The sequence below is a fragment of the Salvia hispanica genome, chromosome 3, assembly GCF_029641045.1.
Source record: "Salvia hispanica isolate PSC_SH4W2 chromosome 3, Shi_PSC_v1, whole genome shotgun sequence".
NCBI classification, from domain to species: Eukaryota; Viridiplantae; Streptophyta; class Magnoliopsida; order Lamiales; family Lamiaceae; genus Salvia; species Salvia hispanica.
In genome coordinates this window covers 52,591,029-52,609,868 of record NC_142694.1, presented here as the reverse complement: position 1 = coordinate 52,609,868, position 18,840 = coordinate 52,591,029, and the positions used below count along the sequence as shown (strand labels likewise).

General features: G+C 34.0%; 2 protein-coding genes across 3 annotated transcripts; both read right to left on the bottom strand.

Annotated features, from left to right (window-relative positions):
• Positions 1-2,037: 2,037 nt before the first annotated feature.
• On the bottom strand, positions 2,038-6,284 carry LOC125214482 (protein indeterminate-domain 4, chloroplastic-like). Of its 2 annotated transcripts, none has more exons than XM_048115529.2 (5): positions 5,775-6,284; positions 5,290-5,686; positions 3,488-3,999; positions 2,836-3,407; positions 2,038-2,342 (listed from the first exon to the last, which is right to left on the bottom strand). In XM_048115529.2, the coding sequence occupies exons 1-4, from the start codon at positions 5,911-5,913 to the stop codon at positions 2,893-2,895; spliced, it is 1,563 nt and encodes a 520-aa protein (XP_047971486.1). In that variant the 5' UTR covers positions 5,914-6,284; the 3' UTR covers positions 2,038-2,342; positions 2,836-2,892. The 2 variants fall into 2 exon arrangements, with proteins under 2 accessions (XP_047971486.1, XP_047971487.1); XM_048115530.2 differs by having other exon boundaries at positions 5,771-6,283.
• Positions 6,285-14,091: 7,807 nt separating this feature from the next.
• On the bottom strand, positions 14,092-17,925 carry LOC125211042 (protein NRT1/ PTR FAMILY 8.3-like). Its single transcript, XM_048110721.2, has 5 exons — positions 17,706-17,925; positions 17,230-17,335; positions 16,938-17,155; positions 15,513-16,069; positions 14,092-15,109 (listed from the first exon to the last, which is right to left on the bottom strand). Exons 1-5 carry the CDS (start codon positions 17,742-17,744, stop codon positions 14,302-14,304), a joined length of 1,728 nt encoding a protein of 575 aa, XP_047966678.2. The 5' UTR covers positions 17,745-17,925; the 3' UTR covers positions 14,092-14,301.
• Positions 17,926-18,840: the final 915 nt, after the last annotated feature.

Below are 18,840 nucleotides of genomic sequence, written 5' to 3'. Positions count from 1 at the left end.
ATGAACCAGAAGACTTGATCGGATTTTGAAGAAGATGAACCGATGCAGCTGTTGACGAAACAGTGCATCCGTTGGGATTTAACTGAAAATAACTAATTTTCAAAAAGGTTTCGAAATTGCAAATTAGTCCTTCGATTTTCAGAAATTACATTTTTGGATGAATTTCTGAAACAGCTCGACCCCAGCCAGGGGCTCTGCCCTTGGACCCCACTACCCGGGGGCGCTGCCCCCCGGACCCCTGTTCATCTGTTTAGGGGCTTCGCCCCTAACATCATAATGAATTCAAATAAGCGTGCACTCTGCACCTCCATACTTAAATGATGTATCATTATAACAATAACCAATCAATCAAGTTAATCCAATTACACTAAAATATCCAACATTTTTTACCCACTTTTTATTATGGAGTATTTTTTAAATTTTGAGACGAGTCAAACCGAGACAACTAATGGCGGACTTGTTGGGAAATAAACACAAGCAATCACGAATATAAAGGAGAATGAACACAACGAATTGTTTACCCAGTTCGATAAAAAGTGTATCTACGTCTGGGGGCGATGTCAAGCCAGGGATTTCACTATATAATTTTAGGATGATTTTACAATGAGTGAACACCTCTATTTATAAGCACAATAGAGAGCCCTAATTTTAGTCAAACTAGGAAACATATTCCATAAGGAAATATTTTCTATGGAATAAATCTATCACAAAGAAATATAATTCAAGGAAAGAAATCCTAAATATGGTAGGAGATATTTTAGGCTCCACAATTAACCCGACTTTGTTGTACATGACGTTAAAATCTTGTATGGGTCATGGGTGTGTTTTGAAATTAATTTAATATAGTGTATGTATTCTTATCATCACAAAATGTATTAGTACAAAAGGTACTAAGTCGTTCTTTATATAAGTGGTGAACTGAAAATGGCACAGGCATAATTAAACTAATAAAAGTTGGTGTTTATTGTATATAAATTCGCCACCTATAACTCAATAATTCCCACAGGCCACAGACGCATCGTATCAAAGTATTACTAAAATTTTGCATGATTGGTTCATTATTATTCAAGAAAGCATGGAGAACGGATTATGCATACATATATGTATGCATAATGAATTAATACATTATGAACTAATAATATTTCTAATATAGTAGTTTTCTCTGGTCCCAATTTGAGGACAATATGTAATTAAATAGTATCGATAAAGTAATAAGATAATAATCTTAGGAAGACTCCTGAGTAGATCTATGGTCCCATTAACATTATGAACTTGCATCCTAAAATTTCAAAGATAACTAGGACAACTTAGTGTATATATGAATTTATTGATGTTTGCTACAAAAAAAGGGGTGCATGTTGGGGATCTTTTCAAACTCACATAATAATGTTTATGTATTTGGTCTGTCATAATTGTTTTTTGCCAGCTTCTAGATGGTTGCCATTCTACTTTCTGGAATGATTTTCAAAAACTTTTGTTTTGTTTTTATGGTTCTTCTTTCATCAATATGCAACAGTGAAAATATCTAGTTTAAATACATTTATTTCCTAGATTCAAATTGCCAATGAGAAATATTATTAGTGGCAAAGCTATATATAAAAATTAAATTCAAGTTCATTATAGTTCTATGTTACATGTTAATAATTAATTTGGTTGCATTCATATGTATTAAACATCTATTTTGATTAATACATTATCAAATAATTAAATAATTAATACACCTATACTTAAATTTTACGATTCCCCATAGTATGAAATCTATTGAGGATAATTCAACTGTAATTATATTCTTTCTAAAATGTGAGAACTTACATATAAAAATATAGTAACATAATTATATTCAATAAAACAAATACTATATATAGGAATAGGAGAATATTAATGGTGAGTTAAAATAAAAATCATGTTATTGGAATCATACCGGTAGTGGAAATTAATTGTGCCGAAATGAACATATTAATCGGAGAATCGTAAATGATTTTTCATTTTCGGTTTTAGCTACTACCAAAACATAGTAAATCCTTCGAAGGGAAGCTGTACAGTACTTGATCATTCATAAATTTATAAAACATCATTTTCACTTGAAACGTTCTTTTTGAACTTCTACAGTTGTACATTCTTTTTCTATGTTTTCCCTCAAAATATTCATTCAAAAGGTTAAAAGAACAAAAATTGTCACACTACAAAATTAAAACAACAAGTTTGAGGTACGTTCCTTCTTCTAGTGCACCTAAAAATTATAAGAGCAGAAGAAAAAACTTTTTTCGGGGTTCGGATCCATCATCCATATACACTGTTGAAACACAAGCTAGCCTTCTTCTTCAATCAAGCCGCTCGATCTCCTGCATACATCAATAGTCAACCAATTAATTTCCTAACTTAAAAATTATGGTTTCTACATAAGTTTAATGAATGAACACACCAATATTTTTGAGGGAATTACAGAACACACCAAGAAAAAAAATACTGGAGTAGTGTAGAAAAATGAAGGCATCTTGTCTTTTTTATTTTCATACATCAAATATGTATGGATAACTTTCATTTAAAATACAAATGCATTTTCATGGATTAATTTAATTTATGTTTTACCTTTTATGAGCATTGGCCATTTATTGTACTAAAAAAATAGAAATTAATTTATTTTTATGAAATATAATAATATCTCATCATTAATCATAATATGTAGTACTCAACAAAATAATTCCTGTGACAATTCTGGGGTAGACAAAAGCATGCATTTGGTATTTTGGTGCAGTGAAATATCTGTATAAGTGTATATAAAAAAAGTATGGATATTAATTGACTAAAAATATATAGAATAGAAAGCAAGAATACCTGTAAAATGATGATATCTCTTTCTTCATTTAAATCCAAAACCCGCATCCCATCCCTTCACTGAAAACTCCCCCCTCCAAAAGGTTGGGTTTTTCCCTGCAAATCCAAAGAGCCGAGATGATCCATCCCACTTTGCTGCTCTCTCACGCTTCTCACAATCTCTCCAACTCCAAGAAAATCCCTCGTCAGCCTCCCCGCTTGCTCCAAGCTGCTGAATCCACTCTGCTGACTATTGCTATTCCCACCATGGAACCCTCTGTACTCTTCCATCTCCGCCTGCTCGAAGCCTCCCTCCGCCGCCGCGATGGAGTTCATCATCAAGTCGTGCAGATGGTTGCCGCCGCCGCTGTTGCTCCCTCCATAGACGCTGCTGCCACCGAAACTGTGGTGGTCGGGTGACTTCCCAAAGCTCTTCAGCAGCGACGACGAGGCGCCGCCGTTATTGGTGGCGGTGGAGCCCATCTGAGCTGCCTTCTGGAGAAGCGCCGTCGCCGACATCTGCCCTCCGCTTGGGGTTTGCATCGCCTGCGATGTGCTGTACAGCGATGGAATCGCAATGCTCATGAGATTACCTGATGATTATTCAATGGATTAGTCCTAAATTGGGGGTTTTGTTGAGACTTGAGGCTAGGGTTTTAGATTTTGATTTTACCAGATGAGAAGAGGGTGGAGTCATCTCCAGCAGCGGAGTGGTGAGCGCCGCCATCCATGGTGGAGGCGGCGTTGTTGTTGTTGTTGCCGGGGAAAAAGCTGAGGTTGAAGAGACCGGCAGCGGAAGAGTTGGAGGAGGTGTTGGCAGTGTTGTTCATGTGGAGCTGGGGAAGTTGCATGAGGCTTTGCAATGATGACTTGTTGGGCAGCATGGCACTATGGGGAGATTGATTTTGATGATCTTGATGGTCGTGATCGTGATTTGGGTGCAGGAATAGCCCACGCGGGGAGGGGCGGAACCCTCCCGGGCTGACTAGGGTTTCGTATTGCTGGCCGGGCCTGCCCAGTCTGAGTATGTCATGACTTGATAGGGCTCCTTGGTTCATCTGATCATGTTGGGAGAGCCCTAAGAGGTGGCTCCCTATGCTGGTTAGCGACGGCGCGTTCAGGTTCCGCGCGCTCTCCTGAGCCAGCGCGTCGCAGAAGGCTCGGTGTGTGATGAAACTGTCACGCCTGCAACATATATATGTCAAATTGTATGAGGATCTAATATGATATCTACATAAGATATTAATGATACTTATTTGTATAAAATTGCAAAACATCTAGAAATTGGAAGTGAATTAGGTGGAATTGTGGAAATGGGATTAGCCAAAATAATAAAAATATGGAGATTTTGGCTGTGCAGTCGTGAGCAATGGAATCTTACCGAATAGAATATAGGAGTATAATACTACTAGTTGGTAGGATGGTTTATAGATATATTTGAAGGAGAGAATGCACAATGTAATTTGGAGAAAAGAGACAAGGGCATATGTATACATAATTGAAAAAGTTAGGTAGAAGAGTTTCTTCCATTCAAACATATTCATCATTGCATCAAATCACCTATTACACCACCAAATTTTAAAAAGGAACATTTCTGCAAACACCTGATCAACTGATTTATAAAGAACAATGCCCTCTAATATGGCAAAACCCCCTTTATTTGTCAACCAAAACAATGAGCCTATAAGTAAATAGAGCTAGAAATGAGCCTATAATGAAAGATTCCTCTATAGAGCAAATCAACCAAGAGTGTGGTGGAGTACTATAAAGTTTAGAAATGAAAACACTGGCACAACATGGATAGGTAGTGTTGTTCAAATAATTGAGAGAGAGAGAGAGAGAGAGAGAGGGGAAAGATGGGTTATAGGTGGGAATGGATGTTGGACACTCAAAAAACATTATCATGAAAATGGATACCTGCAACAAGTACAGTGGTGAACACATCTAGCCAACCCACAAGAGAACAAACCTGGTATCTTAATAACTTTTTTATGCTACCACGTGAACTCCAAGTGGTAAAACCAAAATCATATGTGTGAAATTAAATTCTTTCCACATTTTTTAATAAGGTAAAACCAGACCAAGTCTGAGTAATCGTTTTAGGACGGATGTTCCAAAGATAGAGAGAGAATTCTCAAACAAAAAAACCCCTCTTAGGTCATGGCGTTTTCCAGTGCGAATTCACGTGGAGCCATTTTTTTGACAGGCAAACCTCCAAAGAACAAAACGAAATATTAGAGCAAAACTCCAAAACCAATAAAAAAAAAAAGGGAATCCAAGTTTATTTTCTCATTTGTGTGTGTGAGAAAGAGAGCCATAATTAGTAACTGTTGCAAAAGCTGAGAACTTTCCAATCCCGTGAGGTAACTTTTTCATGTGCAGGGAAAATAGAAAAGGAATCCAAGCCCTAAAACCCCCAAATTAATCACAAAATTGACATAATAAAATTGTTAATTAGGGATTGAAATGAATCACCTGGAGAAGAGAGTGCCGCAGTCGCATCTGTACTCTCTGGTGCCGCAGGTTTTGGAATGGGCTTTCCAATCGGAATGGACGGCGTATTTTTTGGAGCATTTCTCGCATTTGTATTTCTTCTCGCCGTGTTTTCGCGAGTAGTGTTTTTTGATTCCGGTGAGGTCGCCGAGCGCCCGGGACGGGTCGTGGTGGACGCAGCTCGGCTCCGGGCAGAGATACACCTTCCGCCGCACCTCCTTTGTGCTCTTCTGCCGGAGCTTCCACGGCAGGTTGTGGCCGCGCCGGTGCAGCTGCAGATTCTGCTCCCTCTGGAACCCTTTGTTGCACACCTCGCACACGAACCGGTTCGTCGCCATTAGCGTCTTCGGCGACAGCGCGATTACCTCCGCATCCGGATCTGTCGTTTTAATCATACTAGTTATAAATCTCGATTTGTTAGTAAATTAATTTCATGCAGATTTAAGAAAGGGGGTTCTGATACTTGCTTGGATTTCCCGGCTGGTTCCGCCGCCTCTTGTTCGCCGGCGCCGCCGCGGCTGCTGAAGGGAGAAGCTGCTGCTGCTGCTGTGGCTGCTCGTTTTCATCTCTTAATGAGAGGAAAGGCGAGGAAGAAGAAGCTGCCATGTTTAATTAATCACAATCTTCGATTTGTGCTGATTCCAGATTTAATTACCAGCTTTTTCTCATCAAAAAAGATATATATAAATAAAGAGAGAGGTGCAGAAATGGAAGAATGAAGAAGATGCAGCGAGGAGGAGTGGGAATTTACAGCTAAATTGAAGGTAAGAGGGAAAGAGAGAGGAGATGAGAGAGAAGGAGGGGAAAAAGGGGAAATAATATCAAGGCATAGATAGATAATTATGTGCGTGATGTGATGCTCTATTTCTATTTCTATTTCCCCCAAATTTAATCACTGTAATGTATTCCCTTGCTTTCAGTGAAAACATGAGGTTTTCGAAAAAGATGCTACTTAGGGTCTTCCTGTGTTTGGTGTCGTCCACAGCCGCTAACACATATCCCTTTTTAATTTTTATTCTCTCTCAATCCTAACTAAAAGAGATAATTAATAATTAAAATAATAATGATGATAATGTGCATGCAGAGTTACATACACATGTACATATACATAGAGAGGGTTGATGGTGAGCCCACGTACGTCCCATATAGAGTGTCCGGAAGCGGCGAAGGCTTGGGGGGGCCACCGCCCCCTCAGCCACCACCCCACCGGGGCTCTCATTTTCGTATCTTTTGGTCATCACTTGAAGACAAACATAACCTTCGTCACGCACAGTAAAAGAATTCTTTCTTTTTTTTTATTTTTTTTTTTAAAAAAACACGCAGTTAGAGTTAGTCAAGGTTGTCCATATCCAGATAAATTCGTCCAAACACTAAATTTTATTACTACAGCACTGTTAACAGTAAACATGGAGCTCTGTTGGCTAAAGATGAGGCAGCTTCTATTTATTATTTTTATCATCTTTTTTTTTAAAAGTTTAACTGCAAATTCACGAACAAGAAATATATATACGCATATGCGTGTATATAGATCGTAGATGGGGAGTGGGGTGGTCACATCAGGGAATGAAGGAAGTAAATTGTGTCCACTTGATTAATTACAAGTAAACATCATAGTTCTGACCCACAAATTGACATAAATAGTATTTAATTAATCCTCTTAAATTATTTATACCTTTATAATTTATATAGACAATATAATTTATTGTAGTGTCTTTAAGAGTATATCTATAGGATTCTATATATATTGATGTTGCTAATGTACACAGGAAATATAATGATACTTGAAATAATATGGGGTACTATATTATAGGGATAGGGATGTAATAAATTGCTAACTAATTACCAATTCTAAATTAAGACCAATTTTCAACCATTAGATTAGAAGATCTTGTGGTTAATAATGTCAAGTGTAATATATTTTAAATTTAAATAATTATTAATTAAATTAAAAGGGTATTAATGTCAAATCTAGTAATTATAACTAACTACTTTCTCTCTCCTCAAAATCATCTCAAATCTTTAAATTTACGTAACTCTCTCAATTTAAATTATTTTTTCGCAAAAAATATATCAAATTAAAGATAATTTAATAAGGATTCCAACGAGATCTCAATTGCATATGTTCCGACGACGTTCAGATGATGAAATTTGATATTTTTTATTGTAGTTTTCGTAAATGTTGATACCCAGATTTTTATCAACAAATACATCAAAAAATCTCAATAAAACCATGTAAAAATCTCAATAAATATGTGTTGATATTTTCTTGTACTAATGTTGATATTCTTATATCATATTGTTGATATTTGTAATACACAATGTTGATATAAAAAAACACCCACGAAAATTATCATATGATAACATAATGACGATATTACCCTTTTGTTGATATTTTGTCTACTATTCATTGAGATTTGTGAGCTTTAATCTCATCCACTCATTTTAAAATCCAAGGGTCGAGATTTAGTCTTGATTTTGGATTAGGGTGCTATAAGCATTAGAATAAGACCCCTATATTATATACCTAATGTTGCAAAAAAAAAAAAACAATACCGCCTGGTGGACTATTTTATTTGTGAATTTGGTTGGAAGAATTCTATAGTTAGGTTTGTATAAATATAATTATAGTGGCGAATCATAATATATATACATGAGTGGTTGAGAGGTGTATCCTTTTTTTTTTCCTTTTGTTATTCTAGATTTAACGATAAAATTATATCTTAAATTAAGCTAGCTAGATGTCATACATCATAAGTAATATACATCCCAGGAGCAGAATCATTTACCAAACTAAAAATTTATTATCTATATATAGATTAACCTTTCATTTAGGACAGAATTTGATTTTAAAAGTGTCTAAAAATTTGTGGGTTTTGAATATTTCCATCGGGATTAAACTTGATTAGTTAATCATAGTACAAGACTTTAATTATCAAACAAAGCATATTCAAAGATGCAACTTACTATGATTTGTAGATCCATATCCATTTTATTCAAATATTGAATTAAATTGGATTCTTTTGACGCAGAAAATCTAGCATCTTTAATTTTAACTTATAAAAACTCAATAGTATGAATCAAACATCAAAGAGATTTACTGTCAGTGTCACACTTGAATACAGGAACACTAGAAATTTTTTAAATGATGGTATATTTAATGCATTTGAAAGAATATGATGAATGGTGATATAGTTGGTACTATAAAGGATAGCTAGCGTGTATAAATGTGCATATATTGGGGTGTTATAATAAATTCAACTTTTAAAATATGAACCATAAATCATGAAATTGCATTGGAGAATGTATGAATTTGCTCGTAAATTATAAGAATTCCAAAAAAAATATATATCTATGTTGCGATTCGAACCATGAATGCATTCAACTAGACAACGAATCCATAGTAATTAATTTTCATGATCTAAGAACCGTAAATAGCTCCTATTTTATATATAGTGAAAGAATACTATTTAAAAAGAAATGATAGTCATTTAAATTAAGAAATTTGGTCATTTTTTTCAGTCTTATAAGATTAGAAAAATGCATATTAAATCACTTAAATTTTAAAATTTCTCAATTGCATATCCATGTACAAAATGACATCTTTAATGATTCTCAAAACATCATTATATGTAAATAAAAAGAGAAAGAAAAAGGAAAATAACAAAAAAAAAAAAACTGTTTTTATTGAAATAACGTAGAGAGAGTGAGAGAGAGTCGTGGTGGAAGAAATAAAGGTTCGGTTACGGCTAGTTTTGTCGAGGGGTGCGAAAGAGCAACCAACTTTTTGGTAGGAATTGAGAGAGTGCATTTAGTGACAAAGAAGCATGCCAACGTCTCGCAAAGACTTCATTTTTAATCTTTATAGGAGTACTAACAAATCGACAATCTCAATTTTCAACCTCTTCAATACATACATCACACATATACATAAGACATATACATGTGTGTGACATGATATTTTTATATACAACAAAAATTAATAGTGTATATATATGATTAATTCTTAACTATCATAAATTGTTAATCTGATAACTCGTCAACTATTGGGATGTTCGATTGCTAAGATTAAATCTCATGATTAAATATGTATCATGTTTGGTTCATAAGATTAAACCCTACAACTTAATCCTAGATGGATAGTCTCGTGATAATTAGTCATAGCCTTCCCCCTCCAACTAAAATAATCACACAACTTAATCCTAGATTGATAGTCTCATGATTATTCGTCATGGCAACTGAACGCCATCTATGTATATTACCAATGTCAATACGATAATACCAGTCTCTCTCTTTCTCTTTCTCATGGCATGAGTCATCTTATTTGTTCATAACTAATTTAATTTTTTAAAACTATTCGTATTTTTAATATTGACAGCCTATCTAAATCCCATATACATTCAGCTAAGAAATAAATTTCGCCAATTTCTACATTTAATTAGTAACTATTAATTGGGCAATAATGAAATCAACTAAGAAGGTATACTACGGTTCCATATATGCAGTTATATTTTATGTTATAATATAGGTAAGTAGCTAGTGTAACCAATTAAGAAACTACAGTTTCATTGACCTATATAAAATTATTGTTATATTCTAATTGGGTCCTTAAAAATTTAGTGGACTTCTTAAATTTTCATATTAGTATAGCTAAATATAATTATGGATATTCATTTTAATAATAGTAATACTAAGAAAAAATCCAGGACCTAATTCTGTCAAATATATTGAGGACGATTACAAATAGTATTAAAGTAGAAGGACCTATTTGTTTACTTATATGTGGGAATCCATAATTAGTTTCTATATTTGTAGAGCAAAATGCATTAGGAGAAAGTGCAATGATATTAAATTTCATGAAAATAATCACAAGACATAATTTTTTCCAAAGCAATCGCAAATATTAAAGCATATATAATGTGGAACAAAAGTTCATCGGCATTATATCCAATCTTTTTGGTAGCTTAATAGGTTAAATAATGAATTAATTATAATACTTTACATTTTATAGTTAAAAATATAAGACCTAGGCTAGCTCCCTTTTATCATTTTTATAAATGAAATGGACATACATGGATTGGAAAAAGTATCAACAAAAGTTGAATCATCACTTGATAATTCCCTTCAAATAAACACTTTTTTAGAATTAAAAGTTCACTGTTTCTTATGGTTTTTATTTATCTCAATTCACATTCCTGATTCAAAAAATTTAATCAAATTTAAAATAAATGGCATCATTAGATAATTTCGACTATAAATTAAAACTGAAGTTAATTCAGATATGTAGAGAACCAAGGTCTCCGGTAAACCTTAAATATAGTATTTTTTTTATATATAAAAATAAGCAAGGTTCAGATAGATGCACTGTGCACAAACCCTAATATATGTTCTTTTGCTATTTTTTGTAAGGCCAATTTTGTATATATCTTTTAATAAATTTATTAAATGCCGAATTCAAAATCTTGGCTTAATGAAGTCAAAGTTGCAGATTGGTAGAATTAATATCCAGGTAAGATTTGAGGTTGCCCAACATAATCCTTTCTGTCACATTTATTTGAATTTGCAATATATCTAGATGAGAAAGTGGGAAAAGAATATACACCTTTTTATTTGTAATTGCAAAACTTATTTTCCCTCTTTATTTAATGGTATTTTCTAATTAATACATTATTGATATATCAGGAACTGTATGGTTACATAAATGCACAAATATTTCGGAAATATAGTAAAAACTACAGTCACGAAATAATTTTTCATCGAAATGAAACAGTTGTCGTTTGTCACATTATCGCATATTTTTTCTGTTTCATACCAATAACAATTTAAGTGAATCATATCTGTGTAAACTTAAAATTAAATTTGTTACTGTATTTCACTCTGATTAATTAAACTAAAAAGTGAATTTGTTACTGTTATTAATTAGTTAATTCCTGTTAAACTCAAGTAGTATGACTTAAACGTTTTCTTTCACTCTGTTTAAACTTAAAAATAATTAAATTTGTTACTATTCGTACTTTATGCAATGCATATCACACACAAACCAATATTAGATCAAAGGTATACACTGATACAAGTTTCACTACTACAATGGAGTATTATTTTTACACATTTCCAGATATATAATTTATTTAATCTCTTCTGATTTGAGACTTCAAATAAGTCATAACTAATGTTAACCGTGTGAAATGTTACATTTGGTTTCTCAACCATCACAAACTAACATTTTTGAGGCAATCACAAATTAACATTTTAATAGATAAATCATTTAGAAAGTACTGTAATAAGTCATTAATCGATACTTTAAAATTTTAAAAAGTTATCTGTCAATAATATAATTTGGATTATCTTAATGAACTTTTCCCACGTAACACAATATCAGCTATAGTTGCAATACTTAACTACTCGATTCTCACAAGAACACATAATGATAATCAAATTATATTTATTCCGTCGTATTTTAGAGCTAGGTGTGTGTGTTTGGACCCGGATTGAAATTATTTAATTTGGCATTATTTTAGTAGAGATTAAAGATATTTGTTCTATACGTGTTTGTTTAATTTAAAATTATTTGTTCACTAGAATCTAGCTACACATACAAATTAAATATCAACAAATAATTAAATCCAACATCTAATTTTTAAAAAGATAAATAAAGTCTTATTATCGTTTTTATAATCTGCACGTACGTACGTAACTAGTAATTAATAAAATTGAATTACATTAAAGAATTTCAGTTTGTATAATTGAGATAATAGTGTGAAACAAGTGAACCATGTATGGATTTATACATGCATGGTGATAAATTAGTAATCATAATATATAGGAAAACTAAAACTACGGTAATAAGATAAGCGATGCTATACTCAGAGAAGAAGGGAAGGACCCACGGTGGTTGGTGGCGGGGCAGCCTCAGTTTCATGCATCTTTACACATCATAAATAGTCATATAATTATTGAAACTTAAATTGCCCCCCAACAAAAAGTAAGAGAACGAATTATAAATTAATAATAAAAAAAATCTCCCCTTCATTAGCTCCATTAAAATCTTTCTGGTATGTGCAAAAATGGAATAAAATCTTTAATCAATTTTTCAGAGAACTATAATTAATTTAAAATTGACCAAAATATATTTGTCAACTTTTGTCTTCTATCCTCTCAAAATCCTTTTTAGCTACATATTCGGAGATAATTTATAATCTTTTTACAATAGCGTCATATTATTATTATTTTTTGTACTACGAACTATCTAGCTCAGTTTTTTTGTTATTATACTTTATTATTAAATGATAGTGTTATTCTTGTAAGAAGATTCAAAATTAATAGCATGATGAATTATCGGAAATTTGAACTTTAATTAGATCATGCTATTCTTTCATGAAGTCAAATGTAACGTCATTACAAGAAAATTTTATGGCAAGGTTTTGTGGAGTTCAACTGCCTCGATCTAAATTAAAAACCAAGAAAATAAGTATATATGCTACGGAGAGTGTTTGTGTGTGTGGCGTGCTGGGGTAATTACTAGGCTCAAATCTTAAGTAAGAAAAAAAAAATACTCACATTCAAAAAGTTGAATCACCTAGCTCAACAGAAGAGCAATAATATTATGTGTATTATTGAAAATTCTGAGAAGATTTATAATTGCATGTGACAAGTTCTGATTTGGGAATCATTGTCCAAAAGAAATTCCAGCAAAGAATTAACATTGGATTCCACAATGCATGAAGCAATGCATACAATAATCTTCCAAGTGCCTTGCCTCCTAAAGTGTATGCACTTTTCCCATATTTCTCAGTATCAACCAATAAACTAGGATTAATTAATCATTTAATTACTCTACGTTATCAATACATTATTATTATATCGATACCCGAAATCTGGTTTCGATATTCACATTTATTGTCTCAAAATGTACAATAGTTTAAATGAGTTACACTTTTTATTTGTATTTTATTTTAATTCCTTGCACGATGGGTGTATCAAACCCATCGTCCCGTTGTTACATCAAACATACAAAATGTTTCACCATTGTTTCAAATTAATACAAAAAGTTAAGTTAACATATATCATACAAAAAGTTTAATTAGTATTTCCAATTAGTACATTCCATTAAAAATCACTAAAATCGTTACTTTTATCTTATTCTTTATCATATTCTCTCCAAAATTATTTCTTATTTTTCATCTTATTCGCATGATATTATTTCTTCAAATAATAACCCATATATTGCCATATAAGCATCTTATATCATGCAGTAGATATGCATATCATTTCTGCTAATATTTGCAGCTAATCTATATAAATAATTTTGAGCCAATTTTTCATCCTCCCTAACTTCACGCACAAAACAATTCCACCTTCTCTTTGATATGTTAATGATTCATCTCCTTCTAGCTGACCACATAATTTTGTTCATTTCCTTTATCCTATTCTTAATTGGTTTTAGTCTTCTTTTCACAAACAAACACACAGAGATTCAATCTCTTTCTCCCAAATAAAAAGGATAGAAAATGATGTGTTGCGGCAACTATATAGTAGCTTGTTTTCGGATGACTTGCAGCACCGAAATGGCCTTCTTCCACTCCAATTTCATTCTGCAAACTCCTCGTCAAGATATTTATCTGTTCTAATCATGTTTTTAGATGGCATGATTTTGGAGTGAATAGGATAAAAAATAAGATAAGTTAACGGTGTTAGTGATTTTTAACGAAATGTACAAATTTGAAACATTAATCAAACTTTTCGTATGATATATGATAACTTAAAACTTGTACTAATTTGAAACATTGATAAAACATTTTGTATGAATGTTTAATTATCCCTACCCCAACTAATACAGAGATATGCATGAAGCTCCAATTCTCATGAAACCTACATATCTACAAGACTACAACCTTGACAAAACTAATAGTAGTAAGCAAATTCTGAGATTGAACTACATAGATATGTCCTACTATTTTCATTCTACTGCTCAAAGCGACAAAATACAGAGATTGAATTTCATGATACTTTCTTGAATTTGTACATTGTGGCACACAAGACGTATACCACCAGATTGAAGGAGCTGAGAGCTGTGAGAAGCCAAAAGAAATAGTCGAGATGGCCGACGTTCAAGTTGTTCGGGATCCATCCAGGCTGTCCTCCTTGCGTCGTCAGAGACGTGACAACGGTGAGGATGAATGAGCTCAAATAGTTTCCCAGTGCGTTAGTGAGGAGCGACAGGGCTGTGCACAGGCTGCGCATGGCATCTGGTGATTGATCGTAGAAGAACTCCAGTTGCCCGATGAACGTGAAAACTTCAGCAGCCCCGAGCAGGAAATACTGCGGTATCTGCCAGAAGATACTCATTGGTGCAGCAACTGCTGTATCCACCACATATGACAGACGGAAGACCTCCACAATAGCAGCAGCCGACATGCATAGAATCGAGAGGAATAGTCCGACTCCCATCCTTTGTAGCTCAGTGAACCCTCTGTCTTGCCCAGTGAACATTTTGGCAAGCGGGACGAGGACTTTGTCGTACATTGGAACCCAGAAGATAACGCTGATGACATCAAAAGTCGATAGGGAGGCTGCAGGGATCGAGAAGGAACCGATGGAGGTGTCCATCACCATGCCTTGCTCCACAAACATTGTTGACATTTGAGCATAGACAGCAGCAAACACTATACCGGTGGCCCAGATGGGAAACATCCGTATCAAGATCTTCAGTTCCTCAACTTGTGTCACGGTGCAGAGATTCCAAGCATTGGAGTAATCTCCGTGTTTGCTTTCCACATCTGAAATTACAGCAGCTTTGTCGAGGCACCTTCAGGTGAAAGGAGCATTATCAGAGGACACGAAAAGCAATGGTTGGCAGTTTCATATATTAGAAGAGAAACAGAAATAACGAAGCTTCTGATGATATGGAAATATTTCAATGTGCGTATATAATGTAAATCTATATAAAGGTATATAGGAGCACATATGCTAAACTAAATTTGGTTATTTCATTTGTTCCAGAAATTCGAATGAAATGCTTCTGCATTACCGAAGAATATCATACTCCATGAATTAGCAATAATGAAGAAGTTTTGTTAAAGCTCTGATCATACTGCAGAATATAAAGCAGTAACTATCAATGATCTTGAGAAACTGTAAGAAGAATTATAAGTTCTAATCATCAACGCAAGTTCATCAATCGTGTAAAGTGGGAAAAAGTGAGAATTTACTTTAGTTCATCAGTATGCAGCAATTTCCGGCTTCCTTCAATTGCAGAGCTTTTATCAGGTAATTCGTACAGAAGGCTACTATCATCAGGGACATTCAAATTCCACTTGCGGAATGATGCAACCAGGACCTGGCACATTCTTGTAATAGGGCTTCCTCCTGGTCTCTGAAACCTATAGAGATTGGTGCCCGAGAAGAAACTTACTATAGCAACTCCCATAAACAAAGCAGGGATGCCAAAACCAAGGCCCCACCCAGCATTATCTTGAATCCAGACAATCAAACTGCTTGATATCAAGGCACCAATGTTAATGGAAAAATAGAACCAATTGAAAAAAGAACCCTTTTTAACACTCTCTACAGGGTCCGTATCATCAAACTGGTCTGCCCCAAAAGATGAAACACATGGTTTGATCCCTCCTGTTCCGAGTGCTATAAGATACAGCCCAAAGAAAAATATTGCATATTGAGCATCTGAGGCAGAAGGGCATACAGAGTCAACACATTCAGGAGGCTTAAAATATGGTATAGTTGCAGATGCTGTCAAAGTGCACATTCCCTAAGAGAAGAGAAAGATAGGAACAAATAGATGTGAGCAACCAAATAAGAAAGAATGTATGCAGAGAACATAGAAGTTACAAACAATATTAATACCAAGTTAATAAAAGGGCTGACATAGCAATACACTAATGCTGGATAATAAATCATCTAGGTCAATAAAAGTTTACATGATTAATGCAAGCATCTGGAGTCTAGAGGAAAATAATAACATAGTTTACCACTCCTTAGAACAGCTAAAAACAGCTCCAATCTGCAGATCTCCAGCATATTCAGGCAATAACCAACATTGTTTTATGCTTTGAGTTAAATCCTTAGTAGGCAACCGGATCAATATCTCTAATTGCTTCAGCAGATTGACACAATACTTAAAAAGTTAGACAGACAGACAAAACAAGCCCATGTCTTAAACTTAAATTGTATTGGGCATTCTTCACCACCCAAAAGCATTCCAAAATTCTGTTATATAATTGTATGATGATAGTTGACAGTGAAAATCTGAAAACCATATGATGGCCTGCCCTCAGTTTCTAGACAAATGAGGATATTGTAATGTCTTTCATGTTTTATTACTTGCTGGGATATATCAATTCTAAGAAGCTGCAAGAATAATTCTTTCTTTCTTAGTTTACTCAGAGAGCCGACTACTTGGCTACTTGCCAAAGTTGGCGCATAACAATTACAGGAGAAAGTTCAGCGAAAAGTCTTTCCTAATTAAATTTTCAAACTTAGATTATGGAAGAAAGTTCGCCGGACACAGTCAACAATGGTTAGCACACTAGAGATAAGAGAGAGCCAGTCAGCCAATAAATCCAGTAGTAGAAATAGAAGTACATAAAAGAAATGATGAAAAGAAGTTAGGAAATCACAATGAAGTAAAGAGTGGAAAAGGCAGCAATTGTCCAATATCTTCCCCAGTAAGCATCGGCTAGGACGGCCCCAATAAGGGGAGTCAAATAGCAGGTGCCTGACCATGTCATCACAGTTGTAGCAGCTGACACATTCCCTTGGTGTAAATTTTTGGTGAGATAACTAACAAGATTGGTGGCAATCCCATAGTATGCTAAACGCTCACAGCATTCAGTCCCTGACATATGATACACATAAAAGATGAGAACTGGGAAGTAACAACTAGTATCTAACTACTACAGCACTTGATACCTAGAATGTAAGGACATGCTCTCCAATTCCCAGTTTTGCTCTTCAGAACAGGGTTCCCCTTAGAGTCGACAGAACCATCGCCAGTATGTAGTCCATCACTTCCACTCTACAAGAAAAACAGCACAAAATTACAGTGTGCAGTCAATTAGACAACTTTAAATCAAATCAGACCTAGCATCAGGACTCAGGTCCAATGATTCCAATCTTAATAATTCAATTTGCGGGAAAAGAAGTAAAAATAAAGAAAACCAGCAGAAGCACTTGCCAAGTCAACTACCCAAGTATATTAAGATTGATCAATTGATTTTACAAAAGGATAAAAAATGCCCCCATCATCACCTCCCTTGATTTCAATTTTGGGAATAATTCCCCCGCCTAACAGAAACAGAATAATACCCTCAACTCAAACAATTCCATTCCAATCCAATACATCTTAATGTAGAAAATGAATTATCATTAAAATAAAGGCGAATCACCTCTACATGAAGCAATCTCTCCTCCTCGTGACTACCCATTAGCTATGAAGAGTTGGAATCTGTAATGCGCTTTATATATTGGGAAGATGAGGATTGCTTCAAGTGCAAGATATTATGATTATTATCAATGAATTTCGCAATGCTGCTTCTATCTATGTTTTTGGGGAATCAAACCTAAATTCCAGAGTTTGAACTTTAATAAACCCAGAATTTCCTATTTATTTTAGAGTACTATATGGTTGTGGATTTTATTAAAAACTTGATCATCTGTTTCAGTTACAATATGTTCAACTTAATTTGTGCATGTATCTTTTTAGTTTATTTTTTGATTCATGTATATCAAATTCAAACTAGATTCATGTTTAGATATTTTATCATTTTATTCAATTAAAATAATCATATTTTCACATCTACCTAATTAATATATCATAATTAAAGTGCTACAATACTATTATCATTTGCCACACGGCCCTGCCCGTATCCAACAAATTGTAGCATCAGTAGTCTTATTATTCGACATGGCACCAAACATTTTCATGTTTTGTTATTTGAAAGAGAATGACTAAATTTTTGTCTCAAGATATATAGGATGTTTATGGTGAAAGATGGATTTCTATAGCCACCACCACAACTAATATGAAGGGGGTTGGATTCAAAATCAACATAACGACTACAAGAAGAACGTGAATAAAGATGCAAGTGTCGTGAGATTCATTCAACTAAGGGCTGGATAAACTCATATATTCAATGATTCATGATGCCAAACGAGCCAAATAAGCTTGGAATATACTGACAGAAAGATTACGACAATGTTAAAGAAAGATGGTGAAACTATCCAAATCTATCTTACTCTCGAGTAGCCAAAATCGTTAATCAAATTAGAAGACTTGGAGAAGTGATTGAAAAAACGAAAAATACGTAATTAAAAAGTTCTTTCAAGTCTTCCAACAAAATACGGTTACATTGGATTTTATTAACATGTACATGATCTCACAAGCTCTTTTCCCGTGTATGAAGAAAGAATTCGTAGGTCTTCAAATCAATCTTTAGAGCAAGTGTTTGGGTCGATGAATTTTTCTAACTCAAAATGTGAAACCAAACGACCAACAAATGAGATGATTAGTGTTAAGAGTGT